The 25,819-nt window shown below is 34.5% G+C and overlaps 1 protein-coding gene across 3 annotated transcripts in view; it reads left to right on the top strand.

Moving 5' to 3' along the window:
• Positions 1 to 25,819, top strand: part of IMMP2L (inner mitochondrial membrane peptidase subunit 2) — a 426,547-nt gene that overhangs the window by 330,177 nt on the left and 70,551 nt on the right. For all 3 annotated transcript variants that reach the window (XM_048300487.1, XM_048300489.1, XM_048300488.1), the window contains exon 5: positions 2,567 to 2,669. In XM_048300487.1, the coding sequence (XP_048156444.1) occupies positions 2,567 to 2,669 (103 nt within the window). The remainder of the gene's footprint in view (positions 1 to 2,566; positions 2,670 to 25,819) is intronic.

The following is a 25,819-nucleotide window of genomic DNA, read 5'->3' as shown; positions in this document are numbered from 1 at the left end:
AATTCTATTTCCTCTGAGTAAAAACTACTTGTGTACAATAATCTGCTTTTTTCAATATGAGAATTTGTATATAATTCCTCTTTAATCACTACAAGAGACTTTATTTGTGCATAATTGTAGAAAAATGTTCTGGTTTATGATGCTTATTTCAAGAGTAGAAAAGAAATATGTATTTACTATGTTTTAGAAATAATAAAAAGAACCAATTATAATTACTGCACTCTGTAATCTTTTTCTTTTTGCCTTAGGCCTTAAAGAACACACCATACACCTGTGTTAAACCCTTAGATTTTCACAGGGCCTCTGAAAACCTTTGCAAGACCTATCCATGCAGACCATTTTTTTGCCTCAAATTTTGTTTTTAAGTACTAATTACAAAACCTTTTTTTTCCTTTCTCTTAGTGATTTCCTAATCGTAATAAAGGAGGAGATTATTTGGGAATAAGAGATTGTGTCTGGTCAGAAATTGAGTCACTGACTGGCATTTGCCATATTATTTTCCTGACATTTATGAGGTAAACATGTCAGCAGAATTACCTTTCAAATCCTTTCACCTTTCTGTGTGAAATTCAGTCTTGTACATGAAGTCTGTAAGGGTACAAAACTTTATCACAGTATACTCTTGTGTATTCAGGAGGATGAATGGAAGAAAAAATTAAATATTTTTTGAGCTATTTTTTGCCTTTATCACTGATTGAAGAGACCCATTTAATAATTTTCAGACGTGTCTAATCAAACAGCAGAATTAATGGACAACTCGCATCCTATACTTTAAAACATTTTGCTAGTAAAATATGTGATACTTTATAAAAGAAACTATCAATGAGACAAAGCATTATGAAATGTCAAAACATAAATAATTTTATTGTCCAAACTGTATGCCATATCTCTTAAAAAACAAAAGGATTTGCACAGTAATAAATTGCTTTTTTAGCATAATTGAATTATTATAGCATACTCTTTGTGTTTAGGAAATCATATATTTACCAACTAGGACAGTTTTACATTTTTGTTTTGAATGGTGTAGGAATTTAGTCTTGAATAATGTGTATTATGAAACTGTTCTAGAAAAAAAGAAGATCAGTCTTTTTCTTTTCTGCAAATAGGCTATTATTTTTTCAGCTTCCAATGAAAGTACATTCCACTAGAATATAGTACTAGCATGCTCATCCTTTTAGCTGCCAGAAAAATGCTGAATGAAAAAGCATTGGTCGGATTTTGTGACTTGCAAATTAAGTAATTATAATTTTTATTTGACTAATATAGCCAAATAGAGTTAATAAAATGCACTTTTGAGGATTCCTTATTCATCTAATATTTCATGGCCTCCAGGTTATTGATTAGCTTGTCCTTTTAACATACTCACCCTCCTCCCCAAACAAAACAAACCTCCCAAAACCCAATTTTTTTCATTTTGACTTGTGAATATCCCTGATTAGTGCTGTTGCACGGTTCAGCTGAATCTCCTGGTGCAGATGACTTTCTCTCTCCAGCTGATTTTTTTTTTTAGATTTAGAGTGTGCTCCTTCTGCCTTCAGCTCTGAGGGCATATCTTCCAGACAGCGAAAAGCGATGAGCAGCTGGAGGCAACAAGCTAGATCAAAAGTCTGTTTCTGTCTATAGACAGACTTGTTTATTCAAAACTAAATAAGAGGTATCACTATTCATAGTCCCATCTGTAAACGCTTCATCCTGGTAATAATTCAACGTGCGTGACAATTGGTGTCTGGGGTTAAAGCAACATCTCTGCATGAATGATTGCAGAATAACAGGTTCCATCTGAAAAAAAGCAGAAGTGTGCAGTAGAAGGCAGACTGGCATTATGAAAATGACAGCTACTTGGGGAACTAAATACAGGAATTTTGCATACTCTGCAGCTCAGTTTTAGTAGTAATCTGTAGTTTGTCATTTTGTAATGCTGGGACATGCTGCGGCAATATGATTTTCTGTAGAGGATGGCATCAATGTCATTTTCCTTCATCACTTGGCCTTCTCTTAAAGGTTTTTTCTAAGTTTATCCTGTTTAGCTTGTTATAGCTGAACAAATCCTACCCCCAGGATAGAATCATTTCAGGAATCTAAGCTCTGAATCTGAGGCCAGTTCAGATACACCAGTATATTTTTGACGAAGAAAAATGGTCTTAAACATTATCTTTATGTGATTGCAACATATATATATTCACTCGTGTTTACCTGAGATAAAATCTGATGGTTCAAATTTTGTTACTACAGAGATGGAGTTAATAATCTCTAATTATATTTAACTGAAAAGTCTCTTCTTCCTTTGTTGTGATGTGATTTCTGGCAAAACAATGTAGTAGACAGGCCCTGATAGTGCAACTAGCTCATACAAAATTTTTATATATTTTGAATTGGGTAACACTCTTGAAGTCCAAAGGACTTCAGTGTGGGTATTTTTAAGCTGGTGTTGAGTTGTATGCAAGATCAAAATCCAAACCTGTAATATGTGAATTTTCCTAACAAAACATTGTTGAGTTTGGGTTTTTTGTTTGTTTGTTTGTTTTTAAAATCTTTTTAACTAACCATTTTTTCCAATTCTGTTTAGAACCATTGGATACAAAAAGAAGTATGTGAAAGTTCCACATGGTCATATTTGGGTGGAAGGGGATCACCATGGACACAGCTTTGACAGCAATGCTTTTGGTCCTGTAAGTCAATTCTCTCTCTATATGTCACACTTTGCAACTGAAAAACTGTGCATATGTGAAACACAGCAAGTATGAATTGATTGTGAGTGTAGTTTTATTATTTTTGTGAGAATTATTAGACTTTATAAAATATCTCAGCCAGCAGATATTGAGTTTTTTCTTAGCTATTATATAAGGAATAAAGACTTGTTTCAATTCTCCACATGGAAGGAGATGTGGTAGAGATTTTAAATTTGGAGGGATATACTGGAATAGTAGCAAGAGGGCGAGCCAGCTCCCTGTAGCTGACAGATGCTCCCTGGGGACATTTTGCCAGCTGATATAATTTGGAATTGTTCCCTCCTTGGAGCTTGGTCTTGCTTTAGTGCCAGTGCTGGGATAAAGAATTGGGAAACTGTAACCATGCTTAACAAGGGTTAACAGGTAAATTGGTCAGTGGATAAAAGTAGAGATATTTCAAGACTCTTCCCAAGGTAAATATTTAAATTTTCTTTGAATATTGAATGGAAAGAAAATGTAACCTGTAAAATCTGTTTCTTGATGGGTAAAAGTGTGCGTCTTTTCATCAGGAGAAGAGTAAATTCTTTCTCTGAACTCTAGTTTGGGTTTGTTACACTTCATATAGATTCTTGGTCTTGTTTTAACCTAATCTAGAATGCAGGAAATAGCTGCATAAGCTGTGTATCCTGCTGTGGAAATACAAACTCTTTTGGCCCTATTCTAAATGCAGGATTTTTCTCTTTTCTTAAGACAGAATATTCCTCTCATATTATTAAAAAACTCCACTGTTTGTTACAGGGAAATTGTCAAGATTGGATTTTTCTACCCTTATGCATTTCACATCTATTTCATACAGAAGTCATCCCACTGACTGATTGAATTAATGACAAGAAGGACCTTATGAGTTTCTCTGGCTTCTTGACGTTTAGCCCAATTATTAAATTGAATTAATTTGTTCTCAGGAAAAAATACAAATTAGGCCTACTGTCTGATTTAGAGCATGTAATGGTAATGCCTCTCTTCTGGTTTGTCTTACTTTTTTCGTGCTTGTATTTCTTGCTGGTTTTCGTTATGATTTTCCTTCTACTATCTTCTAAGATTTCTAACATCTAGTTTTAGAGGTTCTTTCCTGCAGAATGTAATTCAGCCTATCCTGTGCAAGTATCTCTTTCCTCCCTTAGTAAGCTTTTCTCTGTCACTCCCTGTTCCCAACATAAATCATAGTCATAAAGCCACTAATCTTATTTTCACTTACAAATATATTGCCAATGTAGACTCAGAGCATAAAGAACCTTTAGCAGTTGGACACTGGTTTCAGATTTACAGCAGCTCACACAGAAATTCATACAAGGTAAAATCCTCAAGGTAGGCACCATGCAGTTTTCATGCAAGATAGAATGTTGGGGTAAATCTAAATACCCTCAGATTTTTGCTCAATTCACTGATGTTTATAAATATTAGTAAATCCCCTTCACTAGACTTTGACCTCACATTAATCATCAATTGTTAGCTAACATCAGATAGTATGGCACTTTTCTTACAGCAACGGCACTTTTGAGGGCTAGCAGGACAGATTCTGACAGTGAATTCTTTATCTTTCTGCAGGAAGAATGACCTTTGTATTGCTTAGATGAATACATTGTGGACAAGTCAGATGTAAATAGGTATTTTCCTCTCAAATTAAATCAGAACAGCAATTGCTGAATGGAGGCAGAGGGGAAGAAGAGCTCACAGGATAATAGCTTCAGAATAATAAAATAGAATTTTTGTCTGTAGAAGAAAATGGAAAGTGTATTTAGGAGGACACATTGCACTCCAGGTTCTTTTCATCCTACACATGTAAGATTTTAGGTTACTGGGACATTTTCTTCTCCTCTTCTGTACTCTGGAGATTATTTGCACAAGTGAATTAAAATATTAAAATCACTCTTTCAAGCCATTCAGAAGGTATGTTCTTTTTAAAAAAAATTCTCTCATAAGACTGCAGCAGTCATAAGGAATAGACAGCACAATGGTAAGACATGGACATGTTTTTCTCACTTTGTTAGTATATAGGTCACTTAACATCATTTTGAAAGTCAGAATGGTGACACACATAATGTTTAACCTAATGTCTTTTCTTTGATCAAAAGATGAAGTAGAAATAGTGTGGGATTTAAGTGGGTTGTTTTGTAGGCTACCACTTTTTCTCTTTTCATGTGATCATATAGTAGAAAGACATTTACAGTGGAGATAGACTCAGTAATGTTTTGTAGATGAGCTTAATGAGTTACATGGGGCATAAAAGGAAATTATGGAAAAACAGATTGAGAACAGATGTTAGAATAATTTTTTCTCTTGGAGAATAACAATATCTGTAATGGCCTAATGGGTTAGGTTGATAAAGGAAAAACCCTGATACCAATCAAGTTCTAAATTAGATGCACCTTTGGAGAGAGATTAATTTCTAAGCTGTAAAATTTGGCCTGATTAAATTGTGTTTACTTAGTTCATAAAAGTGTTATAAAATAAATAATATCTTTTTATTGCATGGTTTTATAGGACTAAAATTGGATTTTTGAAGAATAGACATATATTTTCCTGAAGTGTGTAAATAAAATGAAAATGTTTAAGCTAAGATTTGTAAAGGTTTACTATTTCCTTTCTGCCTTATTGTGTCTTTGAATGAAATTAATACTTTAACTGATATTACAAAAATAACAGGATATCTATGGTTAGTGCTGAATTAGAAATGCTATTAATTCTGTATATGATCAAAACTTAAATATTAATTACTTTTCCTTAATATGGGACTAAATTAATTAGTTCATGGCTATTGTACATTGTCTTTTAAAAAATGCTTTGTATAATACTGAATGGCAGATGATATTAATACTATTGCTTTAATACTGATGTGTTTCAGGTTTGGAAATCTGTCAGCCATTCATAAGCGAAAATAGCTGTTTTGAATAGAAGCCAATAAACATTTAGAGAACTTGCATATTTTTACTGTTATTTAAGGGGTAAAAAATTACATATTGCCAGAATTTTTTTTCAATTACCTGGACTAGGATAGAGATTTCTATTAAATTGACTGTTGCTGTTTCTAAATTCTGAGTGAAGTCAAGCTTTTATGATATTAGGTTAGCATTCCTTATTTGGCATACTACAGGAATGTGATCATGAGTATCTTATGTAATTAAGGTACCACTTTCTGAAGTTTCTTCTTTTTGTTTTCAGTTCTGGTAATTTTCCTGTTTGATGGGCCTTTTTACTCTGTACTGTAATTCAACAGCATAGGAAATATAGAAGTAATTTTCCTGGCAATGCTTCTGCTTTCTTAGATCAGAAATGCAGGATATATTATAAAGAATTGATGAAGTATTAGACTCCTCTGCTGCTTCAAATTTCTTAAAAATTTTAGAGGGTTAACTTTATGCCAGATCAGGTATTGTCTTTGCTTGCATAGTCAGGATAATATCCGCATAAAAGCAAAGTGACAGTTAATATTCTATGTCCAATATTCTGGCTAAATCAAGGGAAAAGTCATTATAAACTGTACTTTGTTTAGATTAAATGTTTAGAGCTGGCATCCAGCAGTGCAGAGATGGTGATCCAACCAATATGTGAGGGTATCTAAGAAACAGTTATTAATAAGTGCATGCAATAACTGATATATTCCTGAATGTACACATGTGCAGTGAGAATCTCTCTCGTAATTTTAAACAGTAAAACAGGCAAATTATGTCTTAGGGAGATAATATTATATTATAATGCTCTTATTTACACATTTATATGTTTCTAAATGCCTCCAAGCTGGGGATATGAAAGAGCTTTATAAAATCAGGGCTTGAAATCCATGGCAGTCTTTCAGCTGTCATGTAAAAGGCCTGAACAAAAGCTCATTAAAGTCAATGAGAGATTTCTGTTGGCTTTAATGGCTTTGGATAAAGTTCTTTATGAGTTAAGCTTCACAATCCACTGTAAGGACAAAAAAAAGCTACTAGTCTCCTTATCTTCCTGGGAAGCTTGCAACACAGGTAGGTTGAGTACCTTGTCAAAAACACCTCTTTTGGCCCATCCAGGTCCCTGTCCTAGCCCTTTTCCTTAAAATATATCTGTCTTTAGTGTGTTTATTTTCAAAACTAAATCTTGTTGAACCTGAGCCTAGCTTTTTTGTTTGACAGAAGCTTTACATTCATAGGCTTCAAATGAGTAAATTTCTTTTAGTCAGCATTACTGTAGGGGCCATTTTTTATGATTGCCTATTCCGTACTGTAAATTCATGGAATAAAATATCTGAAAAACATTTCTATCAGTTTAACTATGTTTTCATTTAACAGCACAAACCTGTAGACTGTGGCTAGAAAACTATAAACTAGGTGTGATACAGAAGAGAATGTGCTGGATTCATTAGTCATTTTAATTTAATTTTCAAAGGCTATCATCTTCTCTTTTAGCTATAAGATAGGAATGGTTTAACTGTTAACCCTCAATGGGCAAATTCTATTACTAACAGTAATAGAATGTGGCCTCTTATGATTATTTTTATAGGCTGACCCGCTATTTCTTTCTGCAACTACTGTTAGTGAATACAAGTAGTCAAAAGCAGAAAATTAGAAAATTTCATTAGACAGTAAGTTGAACTGAAATATGACACTTCTAGTGGAGCACAGAGGTTACTGCTGGTAAAGGAAATATTTAAACCAAGAGGTCTGCAACTTGTGGGGGTACCTCTGCTTTGTATGCTCTTTCATCTTCTGAGGGAGGTTCAGTGGACAGTTGAAGGAGGAAGCAGATCTCTTTCTGCCATTCAGAATTACTTACATAACAGCAAACAAAGAATGCCACATGTCCTAAAAGTGCACATCATCTTGGTGATGATCTTGCCATCTGGTGAAACTTTCATATATGAGCTATAAACTAATGCAAGAATTACATATCCCTGAAAATGGAGCAGCCTCTAAGACAAGAGGTGGGAAGAGTTTAACAGCTCACAGCAGTGCAGCACTGTGTTAAATTGCGCAATAAGGCTAGGGCGCACTTCCCACAGAGAGCTCTGCCAGGTCTTGAAATACCTGCTGACCCCGTTTGTGCCCCATACTCCAAACAGCCATTCAAAGAGGCTTAAGACAAATATGTCAATAGCAGAGTACCAAACCCTGTTTTTCTTAGTTTAGAACAGTGAAGAAGAGATAGTCAAGGGTGGCAATACAAAAGTGTGATTTTAGCAAGAAAACACTTATCCATGCTTACACTCATAAAGTTAATGTAGGTGAGGAAAAGAGTGATGACAAAGTAATCAGTGAAGGCTGGGAATGACCCTACTGGGGACTTGTCTGCATTAACTTGCTAGCAGATGTTGCAGATTCTTCTGTTATCTTTTAGCTGCCATTGCCAACAGTGCAGCTTCACTCTGCTGTATAAATGTAGCCTTGGAAAGTAGCATGACTCTTAAGGGATCAGTGACATTTCTACTTCTCTCTTGGGTATTAAAAAAGAAATGAAGCCATGTTTAAACAGGATGTGTAATGCAAATATGCAATCAATGCCATTCCATAATATTTATCTCTGGCTACTGGCAAAAATGAAATAGGTGAAACTGTTTACAATCAGAAAAAAGGCCTTGCATATGGAGCATGAAGTTACCAGTAGTAAATAGCATGGATGCACAGCTTGAACTTGTAAAAATCTATGGTGAATAAAACAGATAGGTCATTACTTGTTATGACTGATGACAAATAAAGCTCGAAGGGTAAATATGCTTGTCCCTTTGAGAGAACACTATATGTGAGATGCAAATCGGGATGGTGGCTTTTCCGTGGAGAATGACAATTCACTCCAGGAGCTGCTGAAGGGGAGCCTTGCTAATAAGATTGTGTGGTCTGACTGTCCATTAAGTTATCATGACTAACTGAATTTGCACTATAGGGAATAAAAAGTCCCCTATAGCTGTCCTAATTATTTTGAAAAGTAAAATATTTAGCTCGACTCTAATTAAACCAGTGCATATGGCTATCATCATGTGACTAAAAGCTCTCAGTTAAGGCTACTCTATCTCTTCACAATAGAATGTTTGGTTTTTGTCTTAGTTATGTCAAATCTTACACATTTTATGCATTCTAGCTAATTTTCTTTATTACTTGTAATTTATTTAGTGTTGATAAATCTTCAGTCATTCTGTTTATGGAACAGGATTTATGTAACAAATTCAAGCACAATGAATTATTAATGCCAATATTTAGTATTTCTGAATGCAAGAACCTTTAAAGAATTTTTCAACCACATTGGAAAGAATGGCAGTCTGACCAGCCTACACCTGTCTTTGACATCAGTTATATTGAAATAAACTAGGAAAAAATGTTGAAACAGTATTAGATCTATTTAATGAAATATTGGAAGAAATCAGAGAGCTGTCAGAATAATTTTTAGTTATCTAATTTGAACAGCTCTGCATTCAAATATAATCATTTGCTAAACCCTGTATATTCTTTCATCAGTTTCTTTACAATTCTATTTCTCTCAAGTTACAGCTTGAAATACCCTTGTATTTAATAATCTCTCTGCAGGATTTGTTACATGATATTGTCTATATAGAATTAAATAAACTACTTGTTTTAATCCAAATGAGGCACAAAGGAATCTTTGCTGACTTCTCTATAGTTTAACTGTGTAGGGAATTTTGATTCATGCTGGCATTCATATTAAGATTTGCCAGGACGTAATTTAAAAAAAACATTTAATGTATTTATTTCTTTATATTTTTACCTCCTTGGACATGGATTATTGTCAAAGCTCAGTCAGTGATTACTAAAATAAAGTTCTAAATTTTAGTTTGCAGAATTTTAGGAAATTTTTATTTACTTGATTCCAATTTTGGATAAGATAAATGCTTTGGTGTAGTAAGTACTCATGTCTTTAAAGGTCCCAATCCTAAAATAAAACTGTTTTACTCTAGCACTTTGTTTACATGATTGCACATCATGTTGGAAGGTTAAAAATGTGTATTTGTGTGGCAGTGAATGTGCAAACCAAAGTGTATGCATTTATTTACCAGTGTATGTTTATTTCATTTAGAAGCAAAACATTATTGAAACATGATGAATAATATACCAATACTTCTGTGACTTATTTGAGGGGAGCAATGTTCTCCATCAAGTTGGTGCCTTGTGCAGTCAGGGGCAGTGTGCTTTGGGCATTCTCTGCAGAAGAGTTGGTAAATGAGCCCTGTGAAGGACCCCTGTGACAGACCTGTGGCACACCATGTGGAGGTTCAAGAACAGAGTTTGCTCAGCCTTGAGGGGGGAGGGCTGTGAGGAGAGATCACAGCTGTCCTCAGCTGCTGCACAGGGTATGGGGAAAGCAGGGCCAGACTCCTCTGAGATGCAGAGTTGTGGGTCAAGAGACAACAGGCACAGCACGTGTTCTATCCAGGAAGTTCTGAATAGACATTAAGGTATTTAATTTTTTTTTTTCATTGTGGCAAAGTCATGCATTGATTACTGAGAAAGTTTGGAAGATCTCCATTCTTGGAGATAGTAAAAGAAATCTGTCTGGAAAGCCCTGAGCAACCTGAGTCCTTCCAAGTAGGAGGTTGGACAAGATAACCTCCAGATGTCCTTTCCTACCTATATGTCAGTGCATATAGGAAAATTATCTTTATTTTGTCAGTTAACTCTTTTATTTAGCACATAGGACAGTAAACTGACAAAAGTTATGTGTTAATCACATTTATCAAGAGAGAGAAAATAGTAAATTCACTTTCCTATTACTGCAGTCTCTCAGGATTATCAAGGGTATCAAATTGCATTTTAGATTGTGCAAAGGTTTCTTTGCAAACCTTTATTTGTATTCCCTCTGTTCTAAAATGGATAGTTTGGAAAATATACTAGATATCATGAATTTGCCTAGCTTGGCCATGTTTAAAGTCCAGCCTGAGGAGAGAAGAAAAATTTTCCTCAAATATTAGCAGCAAACCCTTTTTTTTTTTTTTTTTTTTTTAAGCAGTACTTCAAACTTTATATGTATGCTATGGAGCAAATAATGGAGCAAACAGCATTATTTAATTCAAGCTAAATCTGATTTGGACTAGGATCCTGATCCTCCAAACATTTTTTTTTATTTATTTTACGTCTGTAAGATCTTCTTAATAAAGTCAAGGGCCTGCATGTTTCAGACTGCTTCTCTTGTTTATGTTGCTTCTTTTCTCCTTCTCTTGTTTTGAAAGACTTAATAAATGAAGCACCCCAGTTCAAACTGAATAATTTTGCTGATTCTGGTGTTGACAGTTATTTCAGTAATATATTAAATTTTTAATGAAGCAGAACTTTTGCTATTAAATAATTTAATTCCTGATTGTTATTCAAGCAATCAAAGCGTTTTCCAAACTGTGTAGGCTTTTTTTGAAAAATACAATTGTAATGTCCAGATTTATTTATTATTTTTTAAAAATTTCAAACTATTAAAGTATAGAAATATTTTTATGATGAACATAATCATGGTCCTGTCAGAGAAACTTTCAGATTGATAGCAGAATTTTAAAGTTATTTGTTCTCTCTTTCATTGCAGGAGAGACAAGTAAGAATAATTCTTGAGGGGTAAATCCCATAGAATGTTACATTTGGTGAGAGGAATAATGCCTACTGACACAGTAGTAAATACGTTTGCAAAACAAATCATAAATATATTCCTCTTCCCTTGATTGCTATTTGAGATAATGTTACTTAATTAAAGTTGGGTATAGCTCTTTTAATTTACTTGGTCTGAGGATTTGGGCACTGCAGATTAGCATTTATTAGGCTTTGATATTTTGTTTAGATATTAATTAACAGCTACTGCAACTCAGTGTCAGATTCAGGAACCAGCACAGTTTTAGTTCTTCTCTTGTCAATCTGGAGATTTAGAAAAGAGTTGTGTCTAATAGGAAAACTGGTATTAGTAGCAGCATGAAGTAACAATAACTCCATGGTAGTTCCTCTGTAGTTAGTATATACAGCTCCCTCTTTCACATATGCATCATTTATGTAGCTATAGTGTATGTCCTGATGGAATTATTGAAAATATGTTTAATTGCATTTGATGCAAAACAGAAATCTCCTATCATGTGATCATCAGCTCTCTGTGGTCATGAGGACAAGTCCCATGTAATGCTTTGATTGTGAACCTTGATAAAAATGCCTGGAAGCTGCATGATCTGTTACTCAATATCACATTCTCTAATTGCAAAATGTCATTTTTCCCCCAGATAATCTATCCCAATATAAAGTTAAGGATGCTGTTCTGAAATATGTTTGTATTAGTGCTTATACCAATGCTGTCTCTTCTTCCATGCAATATATCTTCTTGAAGCTGGGAGACCAGATTACAAGCTTTGTGGGTTGTTAACTTGTATGCCTCATATTTGTGAGATATCACTTGTTGAAATGAGCGTAGAAAGAAACCATAGTAGTAGTTAACATGATGTGATGACAAGATCTGGTATTTCTTTCCAAGCAAAAATATAAATCTGAAGATGATGAACAATTTGCACTTTAAAGCATGGGTCGTTGATCAATAATTGATCAATAATTAGAAAGAATGAGGAAGAAAGAAAGAAAAGACAAATCTACAATTCCACAAAATAATACTTCCACTTCTGGTGGAAGTAATGCAATTTTAGTAACAAAAATCTGTGCAGCATCAGTCAAACTAATAAGGAAAAAAAAGTCTTTCAGTATTCTATGATGGTAAAATGAATTATCAGGTACTTTCTGGATGAGTCGCTCCATGGTGTTTCTTAGGAGCATAGTAAATGTTTCCTCACGATGACTGCTTTACAGCCATTGGATTAATGTATGTGAAGGGGGACTTAAGCAAAGGGGTTAGAGATTATTAAAATCTTTAATCAATGCTGCCAGAGTTATTATTTATAGAATATAGCTTTGACTTGGTGCACAACTAAGATAGGAAAGCAAAGAGCTACAAACCTTCCTAATTTTTTTTTTTTATCACCTTAGCACGACTCAGGTCTTTTGTAGTTTAGCCAGTCAGAAATTTTAAAGCCAAAAGCTGAGCTTCCTTCCACTAAAAATGCACAAAAGAAATAACAGAAAGTTTAAAAGTCCTATTCTTTTAGCAGTTTAGTATTTTCAATTCTGTATTATGCCCAATCATATTCACATATTTTCATATTATGCAAATTAAAATTCAGGTTTAATTTGCAACTTACTAAAAAGCAGGATTGGTATCATTTAGATGCCAAAGTAACAGACTCTGGACTACTCTGTAACAGATGTGAAACTGGTATCCAACATTGAATTTTGGCCATATGCACACTATCTCTAATGAAAGCCAGGGGAAGCCTATGACCAAAACAAGATGTAATACACTGAAAAAGGAGAGGGATCAGAAGAAGTGACTGCCTACAAAATTTTCCAAGACTGCTCCTTGGCAGGTTATGGCTCCCCCTAATGTAATGATCACCTTCACATTTCAGAGGCTTTGGCAGGTAGAAAGAGCACACCAGATGATGTTTTTTTACAAGTTTAGCAGTTAGAGAGAGGCATTCCAGGATCTGTTTTTTTTCAAGACTCTTATAATTCTGTCACAACCAAGGGACACTAATTGAAATTTGTTCTTTGAAATGCTGGTAATGCGGGTTTCCACACATACGATAAGTCAGAAATACTGGTGTTACTCTTCCAGACTGAACAGTAAAAAAATGAACATGCATTTTGAAGTGAAAATACTCATGCTCCCCCAAAGGCCCTGATATTGCTGCAACTGCTGTGTTCTCTGTATCCTCAAGCTGTGAAGAGATATACCACTCTCTTTTGACAAGCTCAACATAGATCCATTTTCACTCAGATATATATTGTTTTCTGTTAAGTCCTGTAACACAGGTATTAAGAAAATGCTTCATATTCATGATATCTGTACTCAAATATGCTGTTAAGTCTTATGTATTGTCAGAGGAATTTTGGAGACCCTCAGAGTTCTGTGTGCATCAATGAAGCCTTAAGGTCACAATTCAAAACAGTTAATATAAGATTTGATTATACTTAGTGAGTGGAGCCATGTAGAGAGTAAATCTAATCTTCACAGTTATTAAAATGTTTGTAATATCAGAGTGAATTTTTGTTCACATCAATTTTCAAAGAAACCATTGTGTTTTGAATTAAGGAGTTTGATAGTATTACAAAGCAATTAGCTTTTAAATGAAAAATATTTAGATTGAACAAGATGAAAAATGCTAACAAGGAATAAAGTCTTCATGTTTACACTTAATGATGCGGGTTAGGAAGAAATGTCTTTTATTCACTTTGGATCCCATTCAGAACTGTTGTACATCTTCCTGCTGTTAGGTTCTCTCAGAGAGGTTTCCTGTAAATCTTTCCTAAGTACTTTTCTGTTGTCACAGCATCTCAGTTTCAAGAAGCAGCAGTGGTAAATGCATTTGTTTAAAATATACAGTTCATTCTTTCCTTATCCTACTAAGTGCACTACTAGCCCCATTAGTTGTGCACATACCAGTGCAAAACAGGTATGTTTGTACAATGGAACCTTGTTCAAGAAATGGATTTTAGTACATAAGTTAGAAACAGAGCTCGTATCATAAAGCTTATATCTCTTTCCTTATTCACTCTTCCCTTGCAAATTTGTTCTAAACTGTGTACTTTGCAATGTGCATAGAAAAAGATGGAACTCACATAACAGTAGAAAAAAACCTTGTATTTCTGTCGTAGCATTCATCTCAAGTTTGAACTATATTCTTAAAAAAGAAAATATTAAAGATACCATCTTGATCATTTATATTTGCATTTACATGCAGTGTGGTTTGTATGGAAGGCTTATTTTACATCTACATTTTAGTTTGAAGTTTCAGGAAGTACTGCAGCCCGAAGTAAGTCATGCACTAAAAAAGAAGATTATAATGGGTTATCTATCTTCCCTGGTTTGCTTTTAGCGTTCTCTCCTGGCACACTTTGCACAAATTAATTTGACAGTAACAAAACCTAAAAAGGTATTTGGATGACTTCAGCAGTAAACTAGCAACAGAACCATGTCATTTCAATTTATCACTTGTCTTTAAGTGTGTGAAACCTTAGTTCTTCATCACATTCAAATAGATTGCTTATATATAGAAAAAAGCTGTAGACTTCACAGAGAGGAAAAAAAAATTATCAACTGCCAGCTGAGCCTTCACATTCTCCCTGACTTGCAAATTTTTTAGTGAATCTCACACTACCTGAAGTAGAACAGAATAGTAACCTTAGTTTTACCCCTGTTACTATGTCTCAAGTTATTTGGGGTTTATCCATCAAAAAGAGCTCTGTCCCTAACAGCACACTGGGCCTTTGAAATTATAACCTGAGATGCAAATCCTGTGAAACCAAACTTAACCTCTACAGTGAGCTTTTATCCTACTAGCATAAATCTGTGTTTCTTGGTAGACTGGAGAAATCTACTGTATTCCCGGGGTTATACAGGAAAACAGAACATCCACTTATCTTATTCAATGAGGCGTGCAAAACATGTTGAAAACAAAAGGAAAAAAATGAAAGTACAAAAAAATTTTAAAATTTGTATATTTTCCTGTAATAAGTTCTACAGAGACTGAAAAGTGGAGATAGGCTAGACAGATGATATGTTATAAAGTAATTGTTAAAAAAAGGTGCAGATATTCTTTGAGTAATCTTGCCTCCAGGTATCTCCTGTTTGTAAGCTCAGAAAGAAAGACATGCAATTTCTTCTAGCATTTAGAATCTGAAGTTTTGCCTTTTTTGGGTCAAAATATGTGAGGTCAGAGCAAACATATTTACAGAATCCAAGATTTAAAGAACATGGTTCATTACGCATAATTAAAGAACTAGTACACTTATAATCTAAAAAGCCTAAGTGAACAAATTCTTCCAACTCAATGATAAATATCTATGTTAAATGATCTTAGTAAACAACAACAGTATAATGTCTATTTCAAATTATATTCATTTTTTCAATGGGACTTGATAATATGGTGCTGCATGTGACAGTTTTATTACTGATCATTATGGTCTTGTGCTCTTCATCATGTCTTGCTGCAGACACCAAGACTAGTGAAAAAAAAGTAGTTAATAGTATAACACCTTTAGGTTCAACAAAGCATTGATACAGTGAATGAAAATGAGGTTTGATTATTCTTCAGAGTCTTTTTCCTGGTCAGAATACCTGGGTACTTTTTCTAAAAAGTAAACAATATAATTAAGGAGAAATAGTTCTGTTTACCCCAAGTAGACATAGTAGCAGATACCAGTAATATCTGGAAAAGATTCAGTTACCTTGGGAATAAAAACATTAACTTTATTCTTCTTTTTGAATTCTACTTGAAAACCTTTATTCCTAGCTCTACAGAGAAAGTCCCAACTGGCATTTAAATGCATGTATTTTTAAATGAGATTCATAAGGGACTAAATCTATCAAAGTTTCCTACAAAAAAAAAAATTAATAGAGAGATGCTTCTTATAGATTTTGAAGTAAAGAATTAAATTATATCTTTAAAATGGAATGGTGCCAGCTTTCTGGAGACTAAACTTTTCGTAGAATAAGTGTTACATAGAATTAAGGACAGGTAGCTTTAGATTTCATGCCGTCTCTGCAACAAAGGATAACATATTTTTTTCATTAGATTTGGAACAGGACAAAAGATACATCATCTTTTCATCATTTTGAAATTTCAGTAAAAGTGCAAATTAGGCTCAAGTATTAAGAGGGCTTTCAGTGACAGCACGGTGATGACATTAAGCAATCCCTTAGAGAATTTTGCGTTCGTTTTTCTATTCTATATAAAGATACATTCCACTTTTAAAAATAGTTATATACCTCCTTGAGGTCTGGGACATTTGCAATAGCTTTATTACCTAAGTCAAATAAAAAAACCCCAAACCGTTTGTAAGCTAGGTTTTAACTTGTGTCTGGTTTGTACAGTATGTTATAATATTAAAAGCTTGGGAAAAATCTTGTCTTTGGGAGTTTTGCCAGGGTCAGTGATGTCAGGACTTCATCCCCCAGCAGGATTTTCCTGCTGATGCTGTGCTGCAGACTTATGGCCGCAGACTGTCCCCAGCAAGGGACAACACACGGCTCTCCCAGCAGCGCCTTCTTCCAGCCCCTGCCATGCTCCATCTGTCCAGGGCTGGCAAAGTTTGCGGAGAAAGAGATCATATCTTTGTCATAGAATCATGCACCAGAAGACTCTTGTTCCTGTGTCATATTTAAAGACTTCCTCTGTTATTCTGATGTTGTTTTGTGGAACATAAATGCTAAATACATTTAAGAGAGCTAATATTTCCATTTGTATAGTAAGAACTAACCTGTCTTTCCAACCACCATAGTCAGAGGTAGCACTTTGCCAGTGAGGAGCATCTCCCAGTACCTGGGGCTAGTTCTAAAACTCATAATTGATCTCATGCTTTAACACAAGAAAAAGGATTATATACCATAGATGGAATACCTTCCTCTCAGTTGTGTATGTGAAAAATGCTTGTAGTTTCTGATCTGTTCATTTTAATTCACAGCCTCTGTGTATTACAAGCTAAAATTGAAAATAGCCAGCAACTTGTAAATACATTTGCTAGATACGTACAATTTGAAGCATGAAACAATAACCTGAAAAGTCTCTTGGGGTTCTGGGCAATTAACCAAAAATACACTTAGTGTGGCATTGCTAATCCAGTTATATAAAGAGGAAAAACAATTGCCAATAGCAACAACTTTTATTAGGCTACCTGAATAAAATGCACAGCCAGCCTCTTAGGATAAATGTCTTTTTTTTTTTTTTTTTTTTTGTTAAACATTTTAGTTGTCATTAAAATGTTTTTTACAGCTTAATTATGTCTTCTTTTTTTTTCCGTTTAATTATGGGTTTTTTAATATTTTCACTCCTAATTTGTCCTATCAGTAGATGCCTTTTCACACTTAGTAGATACTTTTTCACACTTAGTCATGGACTGGGGTAAGGTTTTCAGAATTGTTTGGTATTAAGTACAAAACTGTCTTTCAGGCCACATAAAATCTCATCTAGTTTAATGTCTTATCCTAATTTTTTTTTTAAAATAAACTGTATGAGTACTCGTGGCCACTTTTTTTCTTGATCATCTGAACAATACTAGATGCATTTGAAAGGATTACTCTGTGGGTCTCCTGAATTGCATTTCATCTGTCATGCAGCAGCCTTTTGTTAGTTCACAGCAGAAGACACTATAGATTTCTGTTTACATGGATAAAATAAAAAAGAGTTTGCTTTTCCATAATACGTTCTCTATTTCAAGGTATTTCAAAGCACTTGAAGGAACATCCTGACTGAGTTCAATGCTACTGCAATGTGTGAGTAGGCAGTTGCAGCAGCCCTTCAGGACTGCATATTTAGTAACAGCGCAAAGCCAGACCTTTCAGATAGTCTAACAAAAGAAGGTATGTTGAAAGGATGGTGAAAATGTGTGCAAGGGATTTCACTGTGGGAAAACAAGCAAACTGACAAAACCATCAAAAAACTATGTGAGAGACATAGCATGTTTTGAAACATTTTCCTCATATATAAAAGATGTAAAAGATTATATGACTGCAAGGTGTTTCATGCTGAAGATATTTTCTTGTTAAATAATCTCTGTTCTCTGAACTGAGTTTATATAAAACTTTCCAGATCATCAAAAATATAAAACTAACACCATGTTGTGCTCTTAGCCGTCTCTGCAGAGAAGACAAAGAAGCAAAGCACTGCAAATATTGAATTATTTTTCATTACTGGATGTAGCAATTCCCATATGCTCTAGAAAGTATAAGCTTCATATAGATTTGGCATTTCTAATGCATGTTCTCTACGTTTTTGTGGAGCTGACACTTGACAACTGTCAAATTAGCACCTTTCCTCCCCATTAATCTTGCAGTAAATATATGGGTATCTCTATATATAATGGTTTCGCTTTTGGTTGTTTAGACACATTTGTCAGATTCCCAGTGTTCGTTTTCAAGTGCAGGCTAATAGACTGTCCCAAGGTAAGCACCTAAAACGTGTATGTGCTATTTTTGTAGTAGGGGAGAAAATATTGATAAGCTAAAAATGCTTGAGAAGGCATAAACAAAAGCTCAAAATATGCTATTTCAAAAAAATATTGTGCAAAAGGGTTTTATAAATAATGGAGGTATAAAATAAGATGTGCATTTAAGTCTGTAATTTCAAAATGACACTTAATAAAAGGTCTAACTTTCACTAATATGCTGCATATATCATTCTTGCAGTTCATGAATCTTCCAAAGAAGATCATATTTATTGAAATCAGATGAATTTTGAACCTAAGACCCACTCTCAAGACCTGCATTTATGAAAAATCCTAATCCACTTTTTACTTTTTTCCGCTGTGTTTCTGTTTCCTTCCCTTCACTTTTTTTCACCTGTTCTTTTTTTCCAGTAACAAAAGAAAGTACTTTTTTTTTTTTTTTTACAGTGAACTTCATGCACTGCTGAAATGGAAGCACAGTTTTCAGTCTCATATCTTCAACCACAGAAAGTCTCAACTTCAGTTGTCTGTCTCTTGAGAAACAGTTCTTATTCTTCCTAATGGAAATAGCAGTTCTCAGACCTTGAGATGAGGAATTCACTATGGTCTGTTAGAAGTTTGGGGGGGCCTGTGGACTAACTTTCAAATACTGCCTGTGGTTCTCAGTTTATTCCACTTAATTCTGTCTGAATAATCACTTTTTGTCTTTACATCATGACTTCACACTACATATATTTATACTATTTTTAAATTTCCTCTTTATTGTATCATTTACATTTGATTCCCTGAGTGTTATATTTTCCAGTGTGAGTCAGTCTGTGAGATGTTATGAACAGAGAGTGTATGTTCATACATCTGCTAAAGCTTCAAACACCTTGGGCACTCTGTAGGAATTAAGAAAATACATTTTCTAAAATGATGAAACATGACATTAATATAGAAAATGTCAGTCACTTGTTATATTTTGTCAGATAAATATTATTTGCTGTGGCAGAGTTCAGTGCTTAATAATACATTGTTCTTGTCAGTACTGTTTAAAGTGCACATGATTCATACTAAACCTTTATCTTAGCTGATAGTGAAAGTAGGCACTTAGCATTTTCTGAAACCAAATCTCAGTTTAGAAGTTTAATACAGTTCCATATTTCCTGCAATAGAAAAGAATATTCTGCCTTCTCCAGAGATTTATTTATCTCAGTAGTATAGAAGAAGTTTATGGTGCCAGTGCTGCAGTTTTACATGATCTACTGAAACAGTATTTAACAATGCACAGTATGATAATTCAGGATTTACATATATTGGAAAATGTTTGCTATTGTAATTTAGTTTAGAATTAAAAAGTATGCTTCCTAGCAGAATGAAAATGAGAGGCAATGTTGCTTGGTAAAAAAATTAAGCAGCTTTGCAAAAAATCTGTTATTAGAAGATAAGTAGTCACAACATTTTAGAAAAATATAAAATACTATATTTCAACTTTTTGATTTTTGTTTATCTTCTAAAATTTTTAAAAGAAATATAACAGTATTTTAAATTTTATTGCAATATTGTTAATTTACGTCTATTTATCTCTAAGAATGAGAATGTTCTGATAGAAAAGACATTTTATCTAGTGACACTGTTTGTGCCGTAATTATGCCTCTCCTGGTGGGAGAGATCTTTAAAGTCCTTGCTAGGGGTTCCAGAGACAAATGGGACTCTCAGCCTTCGCTGCTTCTTGATAGTTGTTTATTAAGTCTATCAGAGAAAAAGAGTCACTAGTGTGATCCAGACATAGCACAGAGCAGAGAATGCAGGAGAAAGCTGAATTATCAAGATTACTTGGCCTTTTTAAAGGTAAATCAACCAATGGTTACTAAAAAGGTATATATTTTTTACTTTTCTACCAATTATTCAGTAACACGGCCAGGGACTGCGGAATTCTTTGTCCAATCATCCCAAACTACTTTTACTGCAGAATATGGAGTAGTAGAAGAAGAAGAAGAAGGTTTGGAGAACAGCAATCCTCCATTTTGATGTTTTATGCTTTTATCAATTTACTACATTAACAAACCCAAACCTCTAAATTTTTAACCCTGTGACAATCTTACATAATATTCTATCACCTAATTTACACTAGTTTAGTTTCTAGTTCTTCTCTAAGAGTAGGCAGTTTTTTCCAAGGGCGGAGGTCAAAACCAGTATAGTTCGGGGGGTAAAATTCTTCAGAACAGGCAGAGAAATATTCTCTGCACTCTGGGTTCCCACAATCTAGGACGGTGTGAATACCTGGAGATGTTTTTCAGATTTGTCCAAACTCAATTAGGTTTGAAATGTTTGCAGATAACCAATTTTTCCCAGATTTGCTTTCACCTTTCACTAATATGAGGTTACAAAGGAGAAGTATACCTTTCAGTCATCTTCTCCATTCTATTTAGCAAACTTCTAAACATTCTTATTCTTACACAAATAAAGGATGTGAGGGAATGGCTTAAAGCTGCATAAGGTGAAGGTCATACTTGGTATTAGGAAATGAATCTTCAATAAGAGGGTGGTCAGTTGCTGGAACCTACAACCAGGAAAAAGGGGCCATGGCTGCAAGCCTTTAGGTGTTCAGCCGTTTGGACAATGCTCTTGGTTTATATGGTTTAACTTTGCAGTGCCCTGTATGGAGTCAGGAAAGTTACCCTTGTGGGTACCTTCCAAATGAAAATATTCTATGATTCTATGGTGACTTTTGTCATAGAATGAAATCTTGTACACTGATCTAATCTGGCTGCTGTATAAAAATCACAAATGTAAGGAAGGTCTCATATCTTAGACTGTGACTTTTAAAAGTTTTTGAATACTCAAAGTTATATATTGATATTAAAAAATATAAAATCTTTTAGTAAGGTAAGCTTGTAGCAACTTTTGCTGTCAAGAACTGCTGCAACTTAATATGTGTCCAGATTTACATACAGGTATGTATGTTGATATTTTTTAGGGAACTGGAGATTGTTGTGATATATTTTAAGGACTGACACATCAGGACAGTTTCAAACTTTAAGCAAAAATGTTACTAAACTCATTCATTAACAGCACACTTCATGCTGATGAAGTTCATTTTACATGTTATTAACCATCAGCAATAAGTATATAAAACTGTTAGTGTTTATAGCGCCCTTTTCTTCCTTCTTCTCCGTCTTTCTTTCTTGTGCTTGATGTTTTTATGCTATTTGGGGGTTACATCTGTCTGTATTTAAGAGACATTTGTACAACCCTCTCAATAACATTTGGTCAGCCCTGAAGTGGTCAGGCAATAGGACTAGATGGTTGTTGTAGGTCCCTTCCAACTAAAATATTCTATTCTATTCTATTCTATTCTATTCTATTCTATTCTATTCTATTCTAATTGCAATCTGGATTTTAATTCAGATGATATTGCACAACACTTTATTCCAAGTAAATATTAGGACTAGTTTTAATCATATTTCTCAATGTGATTGTCCTTACATGCAATTAAATAATATTTTGTCTTCCTTCTTATCCTGCTCCCTAAAGGGAAAATCCATCATACTTGGTTTTGATTTTGCTATTCATCTTCCTTGTGTATTCAGCAGGTTGCCTATTTGCAGTCCTTTGCTCTCATTTTTTTTCTGTATAGCACCACTGGGGTATCTCCTGTATCTGATGTCCACTGTTTGCACCTTTGGTAGTCATGTTGCTCACATGCTTATGTGAAATGCATGGACACTGTGTCTGGCTACACATTCTTACAGCCACCAAAGACATACTGTTGCTGGTTAGACTTTTTAGTTGAATTTCTCTTGGTTTGCAGACAAAGTATAATAATTATATGTTGGTTTATATTTTATAATTTGTGGGTGTCACATGCTTCTGCTTTGGCTATGCTATGTTGCTTTGCCTGCCACACTGAGTTCAACTAATCATCTATGATCATTTTTTTACCTACGACTCCTCTGTAAGGTGATTCATCCCTTTGAAAAACAGGAATTTTAGATGGCTGGGTGAATAATCCTCCAAAAGTGCCTAGAACAATCACTCAGTGACTAATATAGGTTACACAGGGCCCATACGATTGGAGGAATTCCGCCTCTATGACACTGCCAGCCTTTCCACTGACAAGCTGTTCATACATGCAGGAAGTTTTCTAGCAGTTCTTGTTCTAGCATTAAGTAGGGAAGATCCATTCCTGTTAAGTTTTGCAAAGGTAGATATTTATAGACACATACAACTGCAAAATGCCATTGTTGCATTTCAAGTAAACTCAGTACAGTTTACAGACAGAAGGGAATTTTAGATTCTTTTCTAGATTAGTGCTTTCCTACTTATTCTCAGAAAGTATTTATTTCTGTTTTTCAGAGGAAATGTGATGCACTTTTAAGGTTAGGTTCACTTTTTTTTTTTTAATAGACCTACCTCCTAGATTCAGGGCTCTGAACTTGCAAAACTTAACTGAACTAATTCAGGTAATATTGTTTGCAGTCTAAGTCATGGTTAACCTTTCCTGTAGTACCAAATGTAAAAGATCAGGAAAAATATCTTATCCTGAGTCTGGTTAAAACATTGCTGTGGTTTAACAAATATTACAAAATAATAACCAAAACCTACTTCATTTAGAATGATGTCTTGATGTCCACTTGTCTGTATTTTTTTACCTTTGTCAAGTCAGAGTTCCTCATTGTTCAGTGCAAAGCTCTCTGTAGCATCTCTGCTGAGCTGTAGCTACTTCTGCATGCCGCTGAGCTGTAGCTACTTCTGCTTTTCACAGTTGTGCAACTCCATTGTTTGATTTTGTTTCTCCTCCTGTACTGCTATGCCTTTATTTCTGCCTTGGGAGCTCCTTTTTCTCTGAGAAAAAAATCTTTGCCTTGTCTATTCAGATGCCTAATCGAAATATGTTGCTTTGTGCTCAGCCTTGCAAAAATGGCATCCTTTTTTTTTTTTTTTTTTTTTAAATTAGGGAACAATAAAATACGAAACAAAGAAATAAGTTGATGCCTTCTTTTATAAACTCTACACATCTTCTATGCATTATAAAACTTATAATAACTGATATTAGGAATAAATTCTAATACCAATGTGTAGTTTGGATCACAAAATTTTAATTCATGGCTTCTGCCGTATTTTATAAGCTGTGCTGTGAGCTGAAGTTGTAGCTGGAATTTGAGTACTCCCATTCTCCCAGTCGTTCACTGTGGAAGTGTTGCAGTTTCCTTGAGGTCTATACACCATGGCTGTAAGAATGGGCTTTTGCATGTCTTACACTTGCCTTGGAATAGTAGGTTGGAAGGTGCCCAGATCTCCCTGCTGAGACAAAGACTCAAAATTAACTTTCATTCCCCTAGTTCTTCCTTGTCATTTGGCATGGGATTGATATTAATGTTGGGATACAGAAGCAGCTACTTCTTAACTGATAAGGATTTATTAGTAAAAATTTGTCGGTTTTTACTATTAGTGCTACAGCAGCCAAAATGCTTGGGATTTTTCAGTAATTTTTAAGTGCTCTTCATTTCTTTACTGTACACAGATGCTTTTTCAGCCTGTGCTTGTCAGTTGTAGCTGACAGATTCCCCTTTTCTCTTTGAAGGGCAGACCTTTTAAAAGATCAGATGTCCTTTGGTCTCAAGTTTGATAATTTTCCATATTCTCAGCACTCAGTTGAGACACTCCTCCTTGATTAGAGTCTTAGTTGCTATTTTGAGGGAAAGTTCTAATCTGGGACATGGTTTATTTTTGCTGAATAATTATTGTTATTTTTTGTTAAGGAATTATTATAAAAGTGCATAAATGATATAAAAACAACTAGTTACAGATGACTTTATAACAAATGAAGAATCATAAATTTAAATGCAGTGGCAATCAGTGTTTGTACAAGGTAGAGATTCTCTGTTCTCCGCACAAATTTCACTGAAGGTCCCAGCAGCAGAAGCCAGAGAACCATCCCACAGAAACCTCCCCTGGCTCCTTTAGCAACATACCCCACTGGGATATGCTGCCATCTAATAAAACAGTTGGTCTGTGATTTTTTAGACAGCTTTCAAGATGTTTTCAAGAAAATCTGAAATAGTTTTAGTGTGATGCTTTGCAAACATCTTCCAGCTATCTCTTTATCCACCCACTTTTAATTCTGTGAGATTGAACAACATACATTTATGTCATTGCTGTACTATGTGCTGTGAAAACATAAAGAAAATCATGGTCCCCTTCAAGAAACTTTCTGTTTAATCAATCATAAAAGAAGTAAATTAGTGTATATAGGGATAAATTTATCCAAATCTCCATAAATAGCTATCCATAATTCCAGAAAACTTAACATCATTGATACATTCCTCTGGGGAGTGTCCAAGTGCTCTGATTATTTTGGCCACCCTTATTCTTTAGAAATTAGTCCATTCATATATATTACATATTAAAAATATAACAATTTGTGGTCATCTACTCTGGAGCTTTTATTCCCCACAGTGGATTTTTTTTCAAATATTTCTGTGGCAGTCTATTTCCAGTTGGGAAACCTTTTATTCTGATTACAGTTCCTTGAAAATTGCTTAAAGAAGCTGACCTCCCTGTTTGGAAGGAGAAATACTGTGGTAGTCCCATTAGTCCTCATGAGAAAAATGAAAAACAATTATTAGCAACAATTATTTAACAGGAAATGAGACTTTAATATTTTCTATATAATGCATTTTAAAAAGTGTATATTAGGGGGAGAAGGATAGATGGGTGGTTGGATCGATAGTCCAACCTAGATAGTTAGCTTTTTTATAAACAACCAATCTCTAAAGAACAAAAAAAATATCCTCTGCAAGATCATCTTGAAAAAGCAATGAGTATATACTGAGTAGAATGCTTTAAAAGTAACGAGAAAGGGATTTGTATTCAGGAGAAGAATTTTACAACCCTTGCTGGTGTAGGACTGAGAGCATTTTTTCACACTTTGCCTTACTGATTTCTGAAGTGTAGCTGGGAATAAAGGCGTATGGGTTGGAAGACTACGTGTTTATTGAATAGCCATCTGTTACAGTATCCCTTGGGGATAATACATCAAAGGAGATTTCAAAATGGAAATGCTATATGACCATTGCAGTGATGTCTTAGTTCACAGAAAGACTTAAATCATGACATGAGGAAGTGTGAATTGCTTCTCCATTTAGGTGTTAGTCTTGTAGCCCAGTGCTCACA

This window comes from Corvus hawaiiensis, chromosome 4 (genome assembly GCF_020740725.1).
Source record: "Corvus hawaiiensis isolate bCorHaw1 chromosome 4, bCorHaw1.pri.cur, whole genome shotgun sequence".
Lineage (NCBI taxonomy): Eukaryota > Metazoa > Chordata > Aves > Passeriformes > Corvidae > Corvus > Corvus hawaiiensis.
The sequence above is the reverse complement of the archived record's forward strand: the minus strand, read 5'-3'. Positions and strand labels throughout refer to the sequence as shown.